This window comes from Hippocampus guttulatus, chromosome 12, assembly GCF_054856545.1.
Source record: "Hippocampus guttulatus isolate MCC_2025c chromosome 12, RoL_Hgut_1.0, whole genome shotgun sequence".
NCBI lineage: Eukaryota > Metazoa > Chordata > Actinopteri > Syngnathiformes > Syngnathidae > Hippocampus > Hippocampus guttulatus.
This window is the reverse complement of record NC_141272.1, coordinates 20,169,572-20,187,413: the sequence shown is the minus strand read 5'-3', so window position 1 is coordinate 20,187,413 and position 17,842 is coordinate 20,169,572. Positions and strand designations below refer to the sequence as shown.

At 44.3% G+C, this 17,842-nt stretch overlaps 1 protein-coding gene across 1 annotated transcript in view; it reads left to right on the top strand.

The window, feature by feature from the left end:
• Positions 1 to 17,842, top strand: part of LOC147197779 (protocadherin Fat 3-like) — a 56,716-nt gene that overhangs the window by 13,697 nt on the left and 25,177 nt on the right. The window contains exon 2 of the mRNA XM_086125775.1: positions 13,188 to 13,511. Within this exon, the coding sequence (XP_085981901.1) occupies positions 13,188 to 13,511 (324 nt within the window). The remainder of the gene's footprint in view (positions 1 to 13,187; positions 13,512 to 17,842) is intronic.

The following is a 17,842-nucleotide window of genomic DNA, read 5'->3' as shown; positions in this document are numbered from 1 at the left end:
TATTCTTATGGGCACTTAGATAAACACCAAAAACAAAACTCACACAGTTTCTATGTACAGTATGTTTGTCAAGTGTGCTTGTGTTTCTCCCTGACATTTTAATGATTGATTGCACTTGAGCAGAAACGATGCGGCATCATTCCTCCGTCCCTCACCAGTCTCCAGGCATAACCACTCAAAACAAGAACAACCCAAATTTTACATGAGTGTAATGGTTGCATTGAGTGAAGATCGATTAGTCAAGCCTAGTGTGAAACGACCAGCTGCATCGTCCAAAGTAAATGGCACCGGCTTGCGCTGTGTGAGTGTACGTGAGTGAAACTCCTCGTAGCCTTGAAAGCTGCTGACTTTGTGGCCTAAGCTCCCAAGCAGGTGACTGGCGCAGCTTCGAATCCTGAGTTGTAGCTGGGGTGGGAGGGCGGTATTACTGCCATCGTTACACAAATAACTGCCACACATCAAAATAACATGATAAAACTAAAACTAGAAGGTTACAGGGCACAATGGACGTTTTTAAATCATAAGACAGTCAAACCTCGGTTTTTGTCCATAATCCGTTCCAGAAGGCTGTTCGAAAACCGAATTGTTCGAAAACCGAAACCACACTTTTTAAAATAAAAATGTTTATTGAACACGTCTGCTCACAATGGAAAGCAACACGAGGAAGCGTCACTTCCTCGTCTACCCGAGGAAGCATCACTTCCTCATGTAAGGAAGGCGAGAGGAGTCAAATGGTGCATTCAAGTGCGCTCAGTTTGTTCGAGAACCGAAATTTGTTCGTCATTCGAGGCATGAAAAACTCAAAATTTTTGGTCGAAAACCGAACTGGTCGAGAACCGAGACGTTCGAAAACCGAGGTTTGACTGTACGTATCATGTCGTAATATGATCACACAGCTCTACATTGGCATAGGAAGGTGCCTCTCGCGTAGAGTGTCGAGCGAAACTAGGGCGAGATAAATCGCCTCTGATGCTAAAAATGCAACTTAAATAAACAAAGATGTATTGCATTGTATATATATTGTATACTTTGTTGGAAGTGACATAAAATATGTAGGAGGTGCAACATAATGTTCATATACAGTAGTCTAAATCAGTGGAAACTTGAATCATTTCTTCAAAACCATTAAGAGTGGAGCTTATTTATACAAGCTATATCATTTTTTGTAACATTTGGCCCTGGGGTCATTTTAGTACCAGGGCTCGGCACCCATCCCAAACAGATGACAGATAGTTTGACAGGTACCAAGGGAGCTGTCGCTTTAGGTCCCGCTTTTTTCCAAATGAGTGTCATAGATGCAGTTGATGCCGACCTCGTTCATCAGATTTGCAGCTATCGACAACTGGAGTGAGATTCATTCATCATTGTCACAGACTAGGTGTTTACATTGCTCTAAGCCTTTGAAATGTGGTAGTCATATCTGTCTATGTTGTGTGCAGTTTCTAAATATGTTTAAATTATTGTGTAGATGAAGTAATGATAGTTAAATGTGTGTTGACGTGTTCCAACACTTTCATGCACGAATTCTGATCACCTACATCAGAATTTTTAAGAATTATTTTTTTCAAGATTCTTTTACATTTGAAAAAATGTTATCCACTCTAATGACAGCTGTCCTGGAAAGGTTTGACAGTCAATTCATCGGACACTTAATAAGGTAACCTTGCACCATCTTTTGAACTCCAACAAAAGAAGACTAAAATTCAAAATAAAACTGCTCAAATTGGCAATATAAATGACCGTGTTTTCACATTTCTATTCCAATTTGCGATTGGTAAAAGAAAAAGACAACACGCCATAGTGATCCAAATAATTAATATTTTTTTTTTGGTTAGGTTTTTTTTTCCGGTGACTCGCCAATTTAAGGATAATGTCAGATCTGTCCTTCATTGAGTATCATTGGTAATTACCAAAAAATATAGATGTTTTGTAGTTGTTAATACACAAATATGTATAAATTCTCAAGTAGAATAATCATTGTTATCCATGGATTTGCAAATTTACAGTTAATCACATTATTTATAAGTGCGTGTGTGTGTGTGTGTGTGTGTGTGTGTGTGTGTAAATATTTTGCTTTGTCGACAAGAAGACGACAGTGTGTGAATGCTTTGTGCGTGACCTAAACATGGCCACAGGGAAGTCTACGAAAATGGCAGGACACATTCGCCGGCGCATCACAAATACTGAACTACTCAGAAAACGCCATCTATTGTCCACCCTATTTCATCCTCTTTTGCAATAAAAGTTAAACCGACATCAGACTGTACGATTTTGAGCCGACAGACCTGTTCACAGACAAACATAGTGATCGTAGCTGATTTTGAGTTCATAGCCCGTGTAGAGTGAAACACTCAATGATTGGTCATGAGGCTATTGACATGCCCGTCAGTTCTTTTCTGTGTGAGGCTTCCCCCTTCTGAAGACACAGCAAAACACAGTGCAAGTGCCTGTGTAGTGAATTCTAAATTGTCTTCCACTCCCACGGATTAGTGCAAATGCTAATCACTTCCTTCATTAATCCTCACCTAATTCCCAATTAAGCTTTGGACTCACTTTGTCTGGTTTGCTGAAATGAACTTCCTCAGATATCGCAGCACCCTCAGGACAGTCAGGCAGCTTCACAAATTCGCCGAGCCCAAATCCGAAAACTGAAAAGGCATTCATTTGTTTTATTCAGGGTGTTTCGTGGTATTCAACTCCTCGTTCATTGCTGGCATTGTTGAAAATTGACTCGAGCAGTGTCTGTGAATTCAGCTTCAGGCTTCATTTCATTGTTTTATTCCCTCGAGATAATCCCTTTTGATGACAAGATAACGCTATTTTAGTACTTACCCGATTCTACCGGCAACACACTGACCAATACTAGCCAGCTGTGGTGCTTGAAAGTCGTTCATATTGCTGATTGTGATACTGATACTATTGTACTGGATGCCTTTTTCTCTTTTATTTTTTAATCTCGTTTTATTTCATCCATCCATCCATTTTCCGATTGGCTTTCTCCTCACAAGGGTTGCGGGGCGTGCCGGCGTCCCAGCTGTCTTCGGGCAGTAGGCGGGGGACACCCTGAACCGGTTGCCAGCCAATCGCAGGGCACACATAGACAAACAACCATCTGCGCTCACAATTACACCGAGGGACAATTTACAGTGTTCCATTAACCTGCCATGCATGTTTTTGGATTGTGGGAGGAAACCGGAGTACCTGGAGAAAACCCACACAGGCACGGGGAGAACATGCAAACTCCGCACGGGAAGGCCGGAGCCAGAATCGAACCCTGCTTCTCTGCACTGTGAAGCCGACGTGCTAACCACTCGACCGCCTGTTTTATTTTATTCAAAATATAATGTAACGCCTGTAATTAATGTTTGTGCCCATTTATAGTTTAAATTTGCTTGCCTTGTAAAATTTTACTCTTATGGCTTCTCACACTCTTGAAATTCGTCGGACTTCATGTATGACCTATGTTTAAATTCATTCATAAAAAGACACCATCTAGTCTTTTGAAGTGAATTCATGCAGACTCTTTCTCAAAGTTTTACTCTTTTGAACAGGAATTCGTAATTTCAAACTGAATTTACCTTTCAGTACAACACTTTGAGCACATTCATACTCAGTGGAATATATTTATCAAACATAACATTCAACCAAATGACAACTACTTTTTTTCTGTTCGGTCGATAATTATGATCCAGAGATAAAAATGCAGAAACAAACTAAAAATATTACACTTGCTGTTAACGTCGGGTAGCACAAACCTTGCATGGGATGGTGCTCCCCTAAGTTTATTTAGCACTGGAAAAGATTTTAATCTATATTTTGTGTTTTATAAATGCTACTAACAACTAAGATTTTGACTTTAGTTAACTTCAACATACTGTGGAATCATTTTCATTTTTTCTCATCATTGATGGTTTCCTCTCTTATGAATAATTATAGGTGTTTTATGCATATTCTGACAATTATTTGTCTTTTATTTTGGGTGGGGTTTTTTTGCACATTCCAAAAAAAAAACATGCATGGAAGATTCAACGTGCCCATATGTGTGAATGTGAGTGTGAATATTTGCTTGTCTGTGTGTATTGTAGTTGGCCAGTTAGTTCAGTATGTAACCTGCCTCTCGCCCAAAGTCAGCTGTTATCAGCTCCAGTTCACCAGTGACCCTTGTGAGGATAAGTGGTACACAGTGTTTAATGTCACTGCTAAGTGGGCCGCTACGCAGCACTTCTCAATTTTAGCCTCTAGCGTACTGGGACTTTTCACGGCACACCGGGGACAGCGTATGAGCCAGAGCACCCTCTCTTGTTTTATTTCTCTCTTGCACTTTGTGAAACTCACGTGACTCTTTCAGTAATTCGAGTATCTCAAATAATACATTCACCTCAATGCAATAGAATTTGAAATTGTCCCACATGGTGGCGTGCCAGCCATCTTGACATTTCGGCTTGCCTGATCACAGTTTTTATTGCCATTACGTAGTTGCAGCCAATATCAACGGAACACCATCCTGAAATCATATTCGGTCACTAATTTACGATTCTAAGAAACTGCAATCATTGTATGATACGGCACAAGTCGCCGTAATTAATTTTTTACACTCACATTATTTATTTAATTAATTAATTATTGATTTATTATATGTCTTGAATATATTTCTTAATGAATTAATTAACGGTGGCCCGCTAGTCCAGTGGTTAGCACGTCGGCTTCACAGTGCAGAGGTACCAGGTTCAATTCCAGCTCCGGCCTCCCTGTGTGGAGTTTGCATGTTCTCCCCGGGCCTGCGTGGGTTTTCTCCGGGTGCTCCGGTTTCCTCCCACATTCCAAAAACATGCATGGCAGGCTGATTGGGCGCTCTAAATTGTCCCTCGGTGTGAGTGTGGGGGCGGATGGTTGTTCGTCTCTGTGTGCCCTGCGATTGGCTGGCAACTGGTTCAGGGTGTCCCCCGCCTACTGACGGAAGACGGCTGGGATAGGCTCCAGCACCCCCCGCGACCCTAGTGAGGATCAAGCGGTTCGGAAAATGGATGGATGGATGGATAATTAATTAACTGAATGATCAGCTGTTAACCCACCACCTAATTTGCCTGGCAAAAGTCAAATAAGGGAGTACTGCACTGAGCTGCCCTCTGGGATAAAAGTGTTTATGCATTCTGTTGTGCTTGATATTATTAGCTGGAGTGAGCCTCAGCATGCATTATGTAGGGGAACTCACATTTTAACTGTGAGTTTTTCAAACGGTTGTGTGCAGCGTGTATAACTTTACGGCTTTTTGCCTTTGAATGTTGGTCAAAGCTTAAAGCTAATCGTTTAGGCTTTGCCAGTGTGTGTTTTTCTTCAAGACGTATTTCATGGGAGAGTCATGCTACATACGCTTCAAAGCAAATGTAACAAAACTGAAGAAATTGGGACTGCAAGAATTTCATTGAAACAGATATTGTCTCAGTAAATAAATGGATGGATAAATAAATAAATAAATAAATAAATAAGAATTCCTCGTAGGAAATCCCTCAGTTCCCCCTGCAGTGGAAATACACTAAACATATTGAGGCAGCATTACAAACTGAACACTGTAGAATACATGCATGGGCTGGAGTGCTTAGAAATTTAGGAGACCTTATTCATTCTAATGCAAAACAGGTGTCACTTGTCTAAATCTATTTGTAAATGATATCCTGCGTTCCACACACAGTCATACTGTATGTATGAATTGTTTTTTTACATGGGAGGAAGTCGAGCTGAAAAATGTTGACTAAATTTATTATGAGATTCTCCATTAAAGTCTGAGGGCCTGCTGTGTCTGAGTGTAAGTGTGTGTGTGTGTGTGGCCTGAAGAATACGTCTAGTCTAGTCTAACAAGATTTCTCGTAGTCCGTAGAGATAGTCAGAGAGAATAATGGAATGTTGAGTCAAAAGTGAAGAATAAATACAGTATTAGTTTTTTGCGTTAGCTTTTACAGAGCACTTGTATACAGACAGATGTTTAGCTGAAAGGCAATGTAGACTGGTGGTACATACAAACAGTTACACATGCAAGCTGCCGAATACACGCGCTCTGAGGTGAGAGGTTGGAGTAGCTTTGACAAAACATCTTCTGAGGGATTATGGCGCTATGTATAAATTATAAAGGATGATTTATGCAAAAAAATATGTAGTTTGAATGTTACAGACTTGTGTTACCATTGTACACCCAGATGCAGTAAACAAGCAGAAGTGGAGGCAGGGAAACTTAAAAAAAAAATTTATCATCCACAACACACTGGAGGCAGTTTAAAAAACAAATACATTGAAAAATAATAAAACACACTGGAAGGAAATTACAGTGCTAGCACTTAAAAAACATGGAAGGGAAGCATGACTGACAAATAGACAATACACTGGCGAAATTGAGTGAGGCGCATATTTTTTTTTACCCATTGGATGATGGGAATGAAGAATTTTATTATTAGGAGTATTACTAAAGATGCAAGATTATTTTAAATAACATGGAGCGTTTGAGTATCAGAATTGGACGGGTTTGACACTAGCTCAGCTTTGATTTAAAAACAGAGATTACGGACAGAGAAAGGGAGAAAACAGTTCATGTTCTGCACGACAGTAACACACCGCCAACACGGTGATGGGGCTAACTTCAGAATAAACCCTACATTGCCAAATGAATACAGTAAGTATTCCCACCTACGGACTTCTCATCCGGATTAAAAACCTATGCATTCAAATTTCGACGATGATATTACATTAACAATCGTTTCAAAACAATGGAAATTCTGGTATCCGGAACCCGGAAGCCATACGGAGGCCCGCACTAGCGCACACTACAGCAAGTCCCGCTACTAGGGAATAACTGTCCGCGCTGCTATTTACTCTCATTGGATCCAAAACGGTGTCCTGCAAGTGACTCTTTGATCACGAGTTTTACTGGAATAGTGAACAATTTTGTATTTCGTTCATTTACATTTACATCCTGTAGATCAGAGGTCCCCAACCTCTTTTGCCCTACGGACCGGTTTCATGTCAGACTATATTAGCAGGGACCGGCCTTTAAGGCCGGATAGATACAACAATATAATATGATATGACCTGCATGAAAAGTGTGGTATTTTCGAAACATAATAATAAACACGAATCATGACACGAGGAACGTCCTATCTGGCCGCAACATTCTCTGGTTGCTATGGAAACATTTAAACATGCCTTCAAAATAAGATACGGCGTAAATAAAAACTGCATGAAAAATACGACTCACCATTGCCGCTTATTATGCAGAGTAGGCTTGGTGCGTGCAAATCTCCCGTTGAGATAAAGCCGTATTCGAAATAGGACTCCTGATACTGTCTATTAAATGTAGCCTTCTCTTTCTTGAAAGTCATAGGCTCCTCTTCTGTCTCCTGGCTGGGCCTTTTCCCCTTCCCGAAAAAATATTTCAAAGACGTTTGTTTTTTATGCGGTAACCTATCACGTGACCGAAAAGCGCGGATTCACCTGCGTCAAGAGTGACATACTATAGACTAATAAAACAGAGAATCTGGTAATTTTTCAAAATTAAATATCTTTCAGATTCCGAAATGAATAAAACGGAAGGAATGTAAGTTATTTATTCTTTCTGTGCAGCCCGGCACCAAATGACCCGTGGACTGGTACTGGGCCCGGCAATTCGGGACACCTGCTGTAGATCATGGCATCCAAACAAAGAGGAGCGGTATTGACCGTGGAAGAGAGAGTGGAATGCATCCGATTAGCTGCTCAAAATAAATTTCTTGTGGCTCGACGGACAGTCAAATAAACAAACGTTTCCTGGAATGCGTTACCTGCTATTTTGCTAAAAACCTTCCGCTAATTGGACCGCTAATTAGAGAGAAGGCGAGTTACATTGCGCTAACTATGGCCATCAAGGACTTAGAAGCGTCCTGTGGCTGGCTTCAAAAGTTCGTTGCACGATATCGGCTGAGCAACACTGTCTTGTGTGGTGATCGAGGTGAGGTCAAGTTAGAGACAGTGAGTGAGTGAGTGACTGGAAAGAAAAGCTACCGGGTCTGTTACTAGTCTTATTTTGTATCAAATGGTCCTAATTTTGTTATATTTTGTTCATATACCTGTACTGTAAGATGCAGTTTTTGGAGCATATATTTTTGCATTTTATTGCTTGTGTATTTTGTTAACATACCTGCATGTTCATAAAGGACATGTACCATAATCGTTTCCCACATAAGGAAATTCTGTTACAAGGAAAGATTGGAAAACGCAAATATGAATCCTGACTAGAGAATACTTACTTTTATATGGAAAGCAATGCCTTGGATCGCTTTTATTTTGAAGTTGTTCCTGGCAGCATGTCGCGATGTAACGGTTGAGATGCCTCGTCTTCACGTGTTTGATGTCGCAAACTGTTGCTAATGACGTCAACAAGTGGTCCTGAAATCACATGTAATCGCGAAGGGTGTTAAAACACTTCGATACGCTGACCTTGTACTGTACAGTGCCTGTAGCCAGGGGCTACAGTGTTCGTAGGTAGCAGCGCGAGCAGATAGCGTTGTTAGTGCTGAAGTACCTCATACATGTATAGTCTGGTGCAGGCCGTCGGATTGCTTAAAATGATTGCTTAAATTAAAAAATGAAAACCAGTGGATTGTTCATTATTTCGTGAACTTTTTTTTCTTGTCTTCTGTATTCTTAATTGTTGTTCAAACAAGCAATAAAATAAATAATTTTCTGTTGGATATTCGAATATCAAAATATTCGAGAGCTGCGGCCCTGCACCCAACCATCAACCCACCCTTGCATCCATGTATTTTCTATTCTGCTCGGGTGAGCCTTTCTGGAATGTCTGGACGAGAGCCGAGATACATCCTGGACTGGTAATTTCGCAATTGCAGGGCACATAAAACCAAACATTCACACTACGACCAATTTAGTCGTCAATGAACCAAAGAGGCATATTTTTGGAATACTGGAGGAAGCCGGAGGGCCTACAGAAAACGCACACAAGCTTGGGGAGAACATGTAAACTCCACACTTGAATGCTGGGCCTAAAATCTGAAAGTCATAAATGTGAGGCGGATGTGATAACTACTCATCCCTGTGCTGCCGTACAATAAATGTAATTTAAAAGTCAAGATGGCGCCCGAGTAGGCAGCCGTCAGCAAGTGCTCTCATGAGCCTTGCTTTTTTGTTGTTGTTTTTGTGTTTGTTTTGTCACTTTGTGTTTGTTGTTACGTCATGTGGACCTGATGTGGACTTTTTTCAGCATTTTTTGGCCACGACATTCATCAAGGAGGAGACTCTGTGCTTGGCGGTTGCGCCTTCTCGGCAGCATGGGTATACCAGCACTGTTTTTGACTGGGAGGAATGTCGGCGCCATTTGACTGTCGTTGCCTGACAGTCCCGGGGCGCTTGTGTCTTGCGCCTGTAATGGGCAGCATTTTTCACAGCCCCGCTTTGTTCAGCGGAGAGATCAGTGCTGTTGAACGGTCTGCGGCTAGATGGATGTAAGTCTTGAGGAGCCGACGATGAGAAGAAAGGAGCATTAGCGCGGAGTGCCGATGTGGATTTGGAACTGGGAGTCGCGGCTTGGAGTTTGAAGCGGATTACGTGGGACAGGAGAAGTGAACTAATCTCTTTTCGTCAATGGACGCTACAGCTTCGTGTTTGCTTTCAAAACTTAGCTTGTAGCAGACGTGTGCACATTTTCAGCATGACGTCTCTGATCCACTGGTGAAAGGACACTTTAATCCTCTCCTCTTTCATCGATAACTGCTTCAGACAACAAAGTGTATGCAGAAAAGTGGTGAAGATTGTGTCCTATGTGTTGTGTTGTGTAATTTTTGTTATTTTGACTTCAAAATGGCGCCGCGAGAGTGGCTGCCTTTCCAGCAGCTCCTATATTTTGTTGTTCTACTTTTTCCTTTCATAACTTTGCTGCTGTGAATTGGGAATTTCTCCATTGCGAGACAAATAAAGGTTTTCTTAGCTTATCTTATAATTAAATAATAAAATAAGCATCATACATGACTGGACAGGGATGTAACGATCATGTCGACACTGTGATATTAAATTGCCACAATATCGTCATCGTCATTTTACTATATTAAAAGCAGCTCATCTCAGTTAAACTTAACAAAAAATGATTGGCCAAGCCTATTTTTTGTCACTGCTGTTATTATGTAAGAAAACACAATATTGTACTTTTTTTTCATGATCTTGAGTTTTTTTTTAAACAATATGGTAAGTTGTAGCCTTTATATGACATTGATATATTGTTACATCTCTACGACTGGATGGAGAGAAACAGTATACTGTAAGTTAACCATTTACACAAATAGCACATGGATGTGAACAGCTTGAGATGGAGAGGAAAGAGGAGCTAGTCTATGTCGGCAAAGGATGAGTCAGGACAACGTTCATGACTTGGTTCCACAAAACCAGTGTAGTTCGGATGAGAAGTGATAAAAGTAGGATGGGTGCACATCCTCCTGGGGCTCCATCATAAATAGTGTCTTGAAGATGAGTGATTCTGACAGACTGAGGTCTGAGGTCCCGAACTGCCAGAATCCAACCAGTGAGGTGATGCTCATGTTATATTGTACCTTCTGAGTTCAGCAGTTTTAAATGCAAAGTGATGTACATCATTCTCCTAACTATTCTGCTATTATGAGAAATGTGCTTGATTCGCAATGTGATGATTATGACTTTCTGGAATACATTCCTGTACAACAAGGCAATTTTAACTGTAAACACTCAACCACAATGATAGATTTGATTTATAGCAGTTTGATTGCCCCATTTGTGGAATGTATATGTGCAGATGCAGTTTTACATAGTTGGATCCATATTTTAGATCTCAGCATGGGCCATAATTGCATCCAACTGGGCTTTCATACCTGTGGAATTGAAATCAGAAAAAAGAAAAGAAAATTGGTTTTACATATTTATACTCTATTTTCCACTTTATAAGGAGATTCGGATTATAAGGTGCACCTTCAATGAATGGCCTGTTTTAAAACAGTTTTCATATAGAGGGTGCACCGCATAAAATAGAAGCTACAATACTGGCGGCAGTTGCATTATGTATCCACTAGCTAAAGGGAATACAATACAATATAGCCTTATTTATATAGACCTTTCACAACCGTTGCAGCTGGAACAAAGCACTTTACAGAACATTTAAAATACTACGTTCAAGAAATGAGAATATTGATCCATATGTAAGGTGCATCGGATTATCAAGTATCAAGTACAACTTTATTGTCAAATGTGCTATACAGCACAGATGAAATCTCTTCCCTCTCAAGACAACATAAAACAATAGGAGCCGTGGCGGGTGCCCGCGCCGCCATCAAAAGAAAAGCCATTTTGAAGTCAAAATAACAAAAATAATACAAGACAACACATTAGACACAGAGAATCGTGCAATCTTCACCAATTTCCTGCATACACTTTGTTGTCTGAAGCAGTTAAAGATGAAAGAGGAGTGAATCAAAGTGTCCTTTTCACCAGTGGATCAAAGACGTCATGCTGAAATGTGCACACGTCTGCTACAAGCTAAGCTTGAAAGCAACAAGAAGCTGTAGCATCCATTAATGAAAAAGAGATTGGCTCTCTTCTCCTGTCCCATGTCAATCCGCTTCAACTCCAAGCCACCACTCCCAGTTCCACATACGCATGGGCGCTCTGCACTGATGCTCCTTTCTTCTCATCGTCGACTCCTCAAGCTATGCATCCATCCAGCCGCGGACTGTGAATTCAGCACCGACCTTTCCGCTGAACAAAGCGAGGCTGTGAAAATGCTGCCCATTTCAGGCGCAAGACACAAGCGCCCCGGGGCTGTCCAGCAACGACAGTCAAATGGCGCGACATTCCTCCCAATTAAAATCAGTGCTGGTACACGCGTGCCGCTGAGAAGGCGCAACCACCAAGCACAGATTCTTCTTCTTTGACGAATGTCGTGGCCAAAAATGCTGAAAACAGTCCACATCAGGTCCACACGACCTAGCAACACCATGTGACAAGACAAAAGACAAAAAAACCAACAAAAAACACAAGGCTCTTGAAGAGCACTTGTTGACGGCTGCCTACTCGGGCGCCATCTTGGAAAAAAAAATTATAAGGTGCACTGTCAGCTTTTGAGAAAATTGAATGCTTTTAGGTGTGCCTTACAGTGTGGAAAATACAGTCATGTTATATCGGGACTAATGTGTGATGCATCGGTTTTTCATTTCGATTCTTGGATATGGATGGGGACATGTGGACAATACAACCAAACAGAGAATGTACCAGTATTAATTCCTATTCAGAAATAATGGCGTCTCAACTGTTTTTGGTTTTAAGTGGTTTTTATTTTTTTCAATTTTTTTACACAACCTCTCTCCAGTCTTTGAAAAACACCCTTTGTTGTCTCTACTGTGCTGTATAAATGTATACATGCTTGCCACCTCCATTAGCTAAATGGTAGTAGAGTACAAAAGAGAAGGAGAAGAGAGACGTGTTCTGTTGTATGATGAGAGGAGAGTAAAAGGAGAGACACACCACATGCTGGCGTCCGAGAGTTCCTAGCTAACACAACAGACTGACCAGTACAAGCCAGCTGTAGTGCTTGAAAGTCCTTCATACTGCCGATTGTGAAACTGATACTATTATACTGGATACCTTTTTCTGTTTAATTTTATCCATCCATCCATTTTCCAATCCACTTTATCCTCCTCAGGGTCGCGGGGGGTGCTGCAGCCTAAATCAGCTGTCTTTGGGCACTAGGCGGGGGACACTCTGAAACGGCTGCCAGCCAATCGCAGGGCACATAGAGACCAACAAACATCCGCGCTCACACTCACACCCAGGGACAATTTTGAGTGTTCAATCAGCCTGCCATGCATGTTTTTGGAATGTGGGAGGAAACCGGAGGACCCGGAGAAAACCCACACAGGCCCGGAACTCCACATAGGAAGGCCGGAGCCAGGATCGAACCCACGACCTCTGAACTATGAGGTCGACGTGCTAACCACTCGATCACCAAACCACTCACACAACACCCTTTCAAATGTTAACTCAGTAATTTGGGATAGTCATTTTATTTCACCTTCTCAGTGAGGTGTTGTTATTGTACCCAATTTCCTCGGAACACTTTGTTGACTAAAATGTCGAAATGTTGCCCTTTCATAAAATATTGTGTTCTCACATGTTTTTTTTTCGTCCAACAGGGGTGATCTACACCACAGACACACTAGATCGTGAGACCAAGGACTCCTATTGGCTAACAGTGTATGCCAGTGACCATGGTGCAGTACCTCAATTTGCCACGATTGAAGTATTCATCCAAGTGGAGGATGTAAACGACAACGCCCCGTTGACCTCTGAGCCGCTGTACCGACCATCAATACCAGAGAATTCTCCTCGGGATGTTTCTGTGGTCCAGATCCAAGCCCAGGATCCTGATGCCACATTCCACTCATCCACTGACCGGCTCAACTACCGCATCGTCAGCGGGAACCCGCAGAATTTCTTCACCATCAACCCTCGAACCGGTCAGTGATTATTCAGTTATGCTTTGCCTTAATTACTTTGCAAATGTAGCATTTGATGAAGAGAAATGTGTTGAATTTTCCATTAGCCATGACATGATTTAATGGGACATGTCTTATCATTTTCCAAGACCAATAATGACTGACACACATTGAAACAGTTTCCACCCACATACTCAATCTGTTCATTTTTTGTATTGAAAAGACTGTGATTCATTTCTAAGGATTGGCACATGTAGTTTGTTCACTTGAGGCTATCATTACAAGATGTCACTGGAGAGAATCATCTGACAAAACACATTCTTTAGTGGTATTGTACCAAAACTAAGTTACAAATCAAATGTCTCTTGAAGCAAAAAGGATCAGGGCTGAACTAAAAAATAGATGAGTTTACAAATGGAGAGATCAGGGGAGCAGTTGATTGCTGAAGCGGAATGAAATGAGCTGTCTTTCTGTAACAGAAACATGATGAAGCTGAATGGAGCTTGGTTCCAATTTACCTTTTGATTTTTTTGTCACATTCGTCTTTCATCGGAATAGGCAGTGATGTGAACAGTTTCGTGATTCAAATATGATTTAAAATTCAAATTTGAGACGTGATATAAATCACTGAAACTGATTATTTTCTCTCCAACATTTACTTAGCCGACAGAAACCCAAAAACAAGAGTAGTTCGGAATAAAATACTGGAATACTGGAAAAGATACAAATAAAGCTATAGTTTCAGTAAATATATAGGACTTAATCTGATTGAATAAAGAAGAGCAAGAACAAAACAGTGTAACGTGGTGATGAAGAATGTCCAGCAAACTTCCAATGAAAAAAAGTACTCCGGCCTACGTGTGCTCGGTGTAAGTAACGTTCTTTTTTTGTGCCGGGAAAGTCTAATTTATCATCTTGGGAATTTTGGCAAATAATGCAGCGCTTCGCTCTGTGTTTCGGTGGACCGAGGGTGTTTTCTATTCCACCTCACTAGCGCACCTGACAATTTGATGACAGAGAGTAGACTGGACTTTAGACCAGGTGAAACCAAGTCTAAATTGGGGTGCAGGTGTCGTAACTCCTCTCCGTGAGCCGTCACCTTACCGTGGTGGAGGGGTTTGTGTGTCCCAATGATCCTAGGAGCTAAGTTGTCTGGGGCTTTATGCCCCTGGCAGGGTCACCCATGGCAAACAGGTTCTAGGTGAGGGACCAGACAAAGCACGGCTCCAAGACCCCTTATGATAAAAAAAATTAAAGGATCTCAGTTTCCCTTGCCCGGACGCGGGTCACCGGGGCCCCCCTCTGGAGCCAGGCCTGGAGGTGGGGCTCGTTGGCGAGCGCCTGGTGGCCGGGCCTACACCCATGGGGCCCGGCCGGGCTCAGCCCGAAGAGGCAACGTGGGTCCCCCTTCTCATGGTCTCACCACCCGTGGGAGGGGTCAAAGGGGTCGGGTGCAATGCGAGCTGGGCGGCAGCCAAAGGCGGGGACCCTGGCGGTCCGATCCTCGGCTGCAGAAGCTAGCTCTTGGGACATGGAATGTCACCTCTCTGGCAGGGAAGGAGCCCGAGCTGGTGTGTGAGGTAGAGAAGTTCCGACTGGATATAGTCGGACTTGCCTCCACACACAGCCTGGGTTCTGGTACTAGTTCTCTCGAGAGGGGTTGGACTCTCTTCCACTCTGGAGTTGCTCATGGTGAGAGGCGCAGAGCAGGTGTGGGCATACTCATTGCCCCCCGGCTCAGTGCCTGTACATTGGGGTTCACACCGGTAGACGAGAGGGTTGCTTCCCTCCGCCTTCGGGTGGGGGGACGGGTCCTGACTGTTGTTTGTGCATATGCACCAAACGGCAGCTCAGCATACCCACCCTTTTTGGAGTCCTTGGAGGGTGTGCTGGAGAGTACTCCTGCTGGGGACTCCCTTGTTCTGCTGGGGGACTTCAATGCTCACGTGGGCAATGACAGTGAGACCTGGAGGGGCGTGATTGGGAGGAACGGCCCCCCCGATCAGAACTCGAGTGGTGTTTTGTTATTGGACTTCTGTGCTCGCCACGGATTGTCCATAACGAACACCTTGTTCAAACATAAGGGTGTCCATATGTGCACTTGGCACCAGGACACCCTAGGCCGTAGTTCGATGATCGACCTTGTGGTTGTATCATCGGATTTGCGGCCGCATGTTTTGGACACTCGGGTGAAGAGAGGGGCGGAGCTGTCAACTGATCACCACCTGGTGGTGAGTAGGCTCCGATGGTGGGGGAAGATGCCGGTCCGTCCTGGCAGACCCAAACGTATTGTGAGGGTTTGTTGGGAGCGTCTGGCAGAATCCCCTGTCAGAAGGAGTTTCAACTCCCACCTCCGACAGAGCTTTTCCCATGTTCCGGGGGAGACGGGGGACATTGAGTCCGAGTGGACCATGTTCCGTGCCTCTATTGTTGAGGCGGCCAATCTGAGTTGTGGCCGTAAGGTGGTTGGTGCCTGTCGTGGCGGCAACCCTCGTACTCGCTGGTGGACACCAGCAGTAAGGGATGCCGTCAAGCTGAAGAAGGAGTCCTATCGAGCCTTTATGGCCTGTGGGACCCCAGAGGCAGCTGACGGGTATCGACTGGCCAAGCGGAACGCAGCTTCGGTGGTCGCCGAGGCAAAAACCCGAGCGTGGGAAGAGTTCGGTGAGGCCATGGAAGCCGACTTCCGGACGGCTTCGAGGAAATTCTGGTCCACCATCCGACGTCTCAGGAGGGGGAAGCAGTGCACCACTAACACTGTGTACAGTGGGGATGGGGCGCTGCTGACTTCGACTCGGGACGTTGTGAACCGGTGGGCAGAGTACTTCGAAGACCTCCTCAACTCCACCAACACGTCTTCCTTGGAGGAAGCAGAGTCTGAGGACCCTGAGGTGGGCTCTCCTATCTCTGTGGTTGAAGTCACCGATGTGGTTAAAAAGCTCCTCGGTGGCAGGGCCCCAGGGGTGGATGAGATCCGCCCGGAGTTCCTCAAGGCTCTGGATGTTGTGGGGCTGTCCTGGTTGACACGCCTCTGCAACATCGCGTGGTCAACGGGGAGAGTGCCTCTGGATTGGCAGACCGGGGTGGTAGTCCCTCTTTTTAAAAGGGGGGACCGGAGGGTGTGTTCCAACTACAGAGGGATCACACTCCTCAGCCTCCCTGGTAAGGTCTATTCAGGGGTGCTGGAGAGGAGGGTCCGTCAGGAAGTCGAGCCTCAGATTGAGGAGGAGCAGTGTGGTTTTCGTCCCGGCCGTGGAACAGTGGACCAGCTCTACACCCTTAGCAGGGTCCTCGAGGGTATGTGGGAATTCGCCCAACCAGTCTACATGTGTTTTGTGGACTTGGAGAAGGCGTTTGACCGTGTCCCTCGGGGAGTTCTGTGGGGGGTGCTTCGTGGGTATGGGGTACCGAACCCCCTGATACGGGCTATTCGGTCACTATACCACCGATGTCAGAGTTTGGTTCGCATTGCCGGCAGTAAGTCGGAATCGTTTCCAGTGAGGGTAGGACTCCGCCAAGGCTGCCCTTTGTCGCCGATTCTGTTCATAATCTTTATGGACAGAATTTCTAGGCGCAGCCGAAGCGTTGAGGGCGTCCGTTTTGGTGGCCTCAGTATTGCATCCCTGCTTTTTGCAGATGATGTGGTGCTGTTGGCTCCTTCAAACGGGGCTCTCCAACTCTCACTGGAGCGTTTCGCAGCTGAGTGTGAAGCGGTTGGGATGAAAATCAGCACCTCCAAATCTGAAACCATGGTCCTCAGTCGGAAAAGGGTGGAGTGCCCCCTCCGGGTCGGGGGAGAGATCTTGCCCCAAGTGGAGGAGTTTAAGTATCTTGGGGTCTTGTTCACGAGTGAGGGCAGGAGGGAGCGAGAGATCGACAGGCGGATCGGTGCAGCGTCTGCTGTGATGCGGACGTTGTATCGGTCTGTCGTGGTGAAGAAGGAGCTGAGCCAAAGGGCGAAGCTCTCAATTTACCGGTCGATCTACGTTCCAACCCTCATCTATGGTCACGAGCTATGGGTCGTGACCGAAAGAACGAGATCCCGGATACAAGCGGCCGAAATGAGTTTTCTCCGCAGGGTGTCCGGGCTCTCCCTTAGAGATAAGGTGAGAAGCTCGGTCATCCGGGAGGGGCTCAGAGTCGAGCCGCTTCTCCTCCACATCGAGAGGAGCCAGATGAGGTGGCTTGGGCATCTGATTCGGATGCCTCCTGAACGCCTCCCTGGTGAGGTGTTCCGGGCATGTCCCACCGGGAGGAGACCCCGGGGAAGACCCAGGACACGCTGGAGTGACTATGTCACCCAGCTGGCCTGGGAACGCCTCGGGATCCCCCAGGGAGAGCTGGAAGAAGTA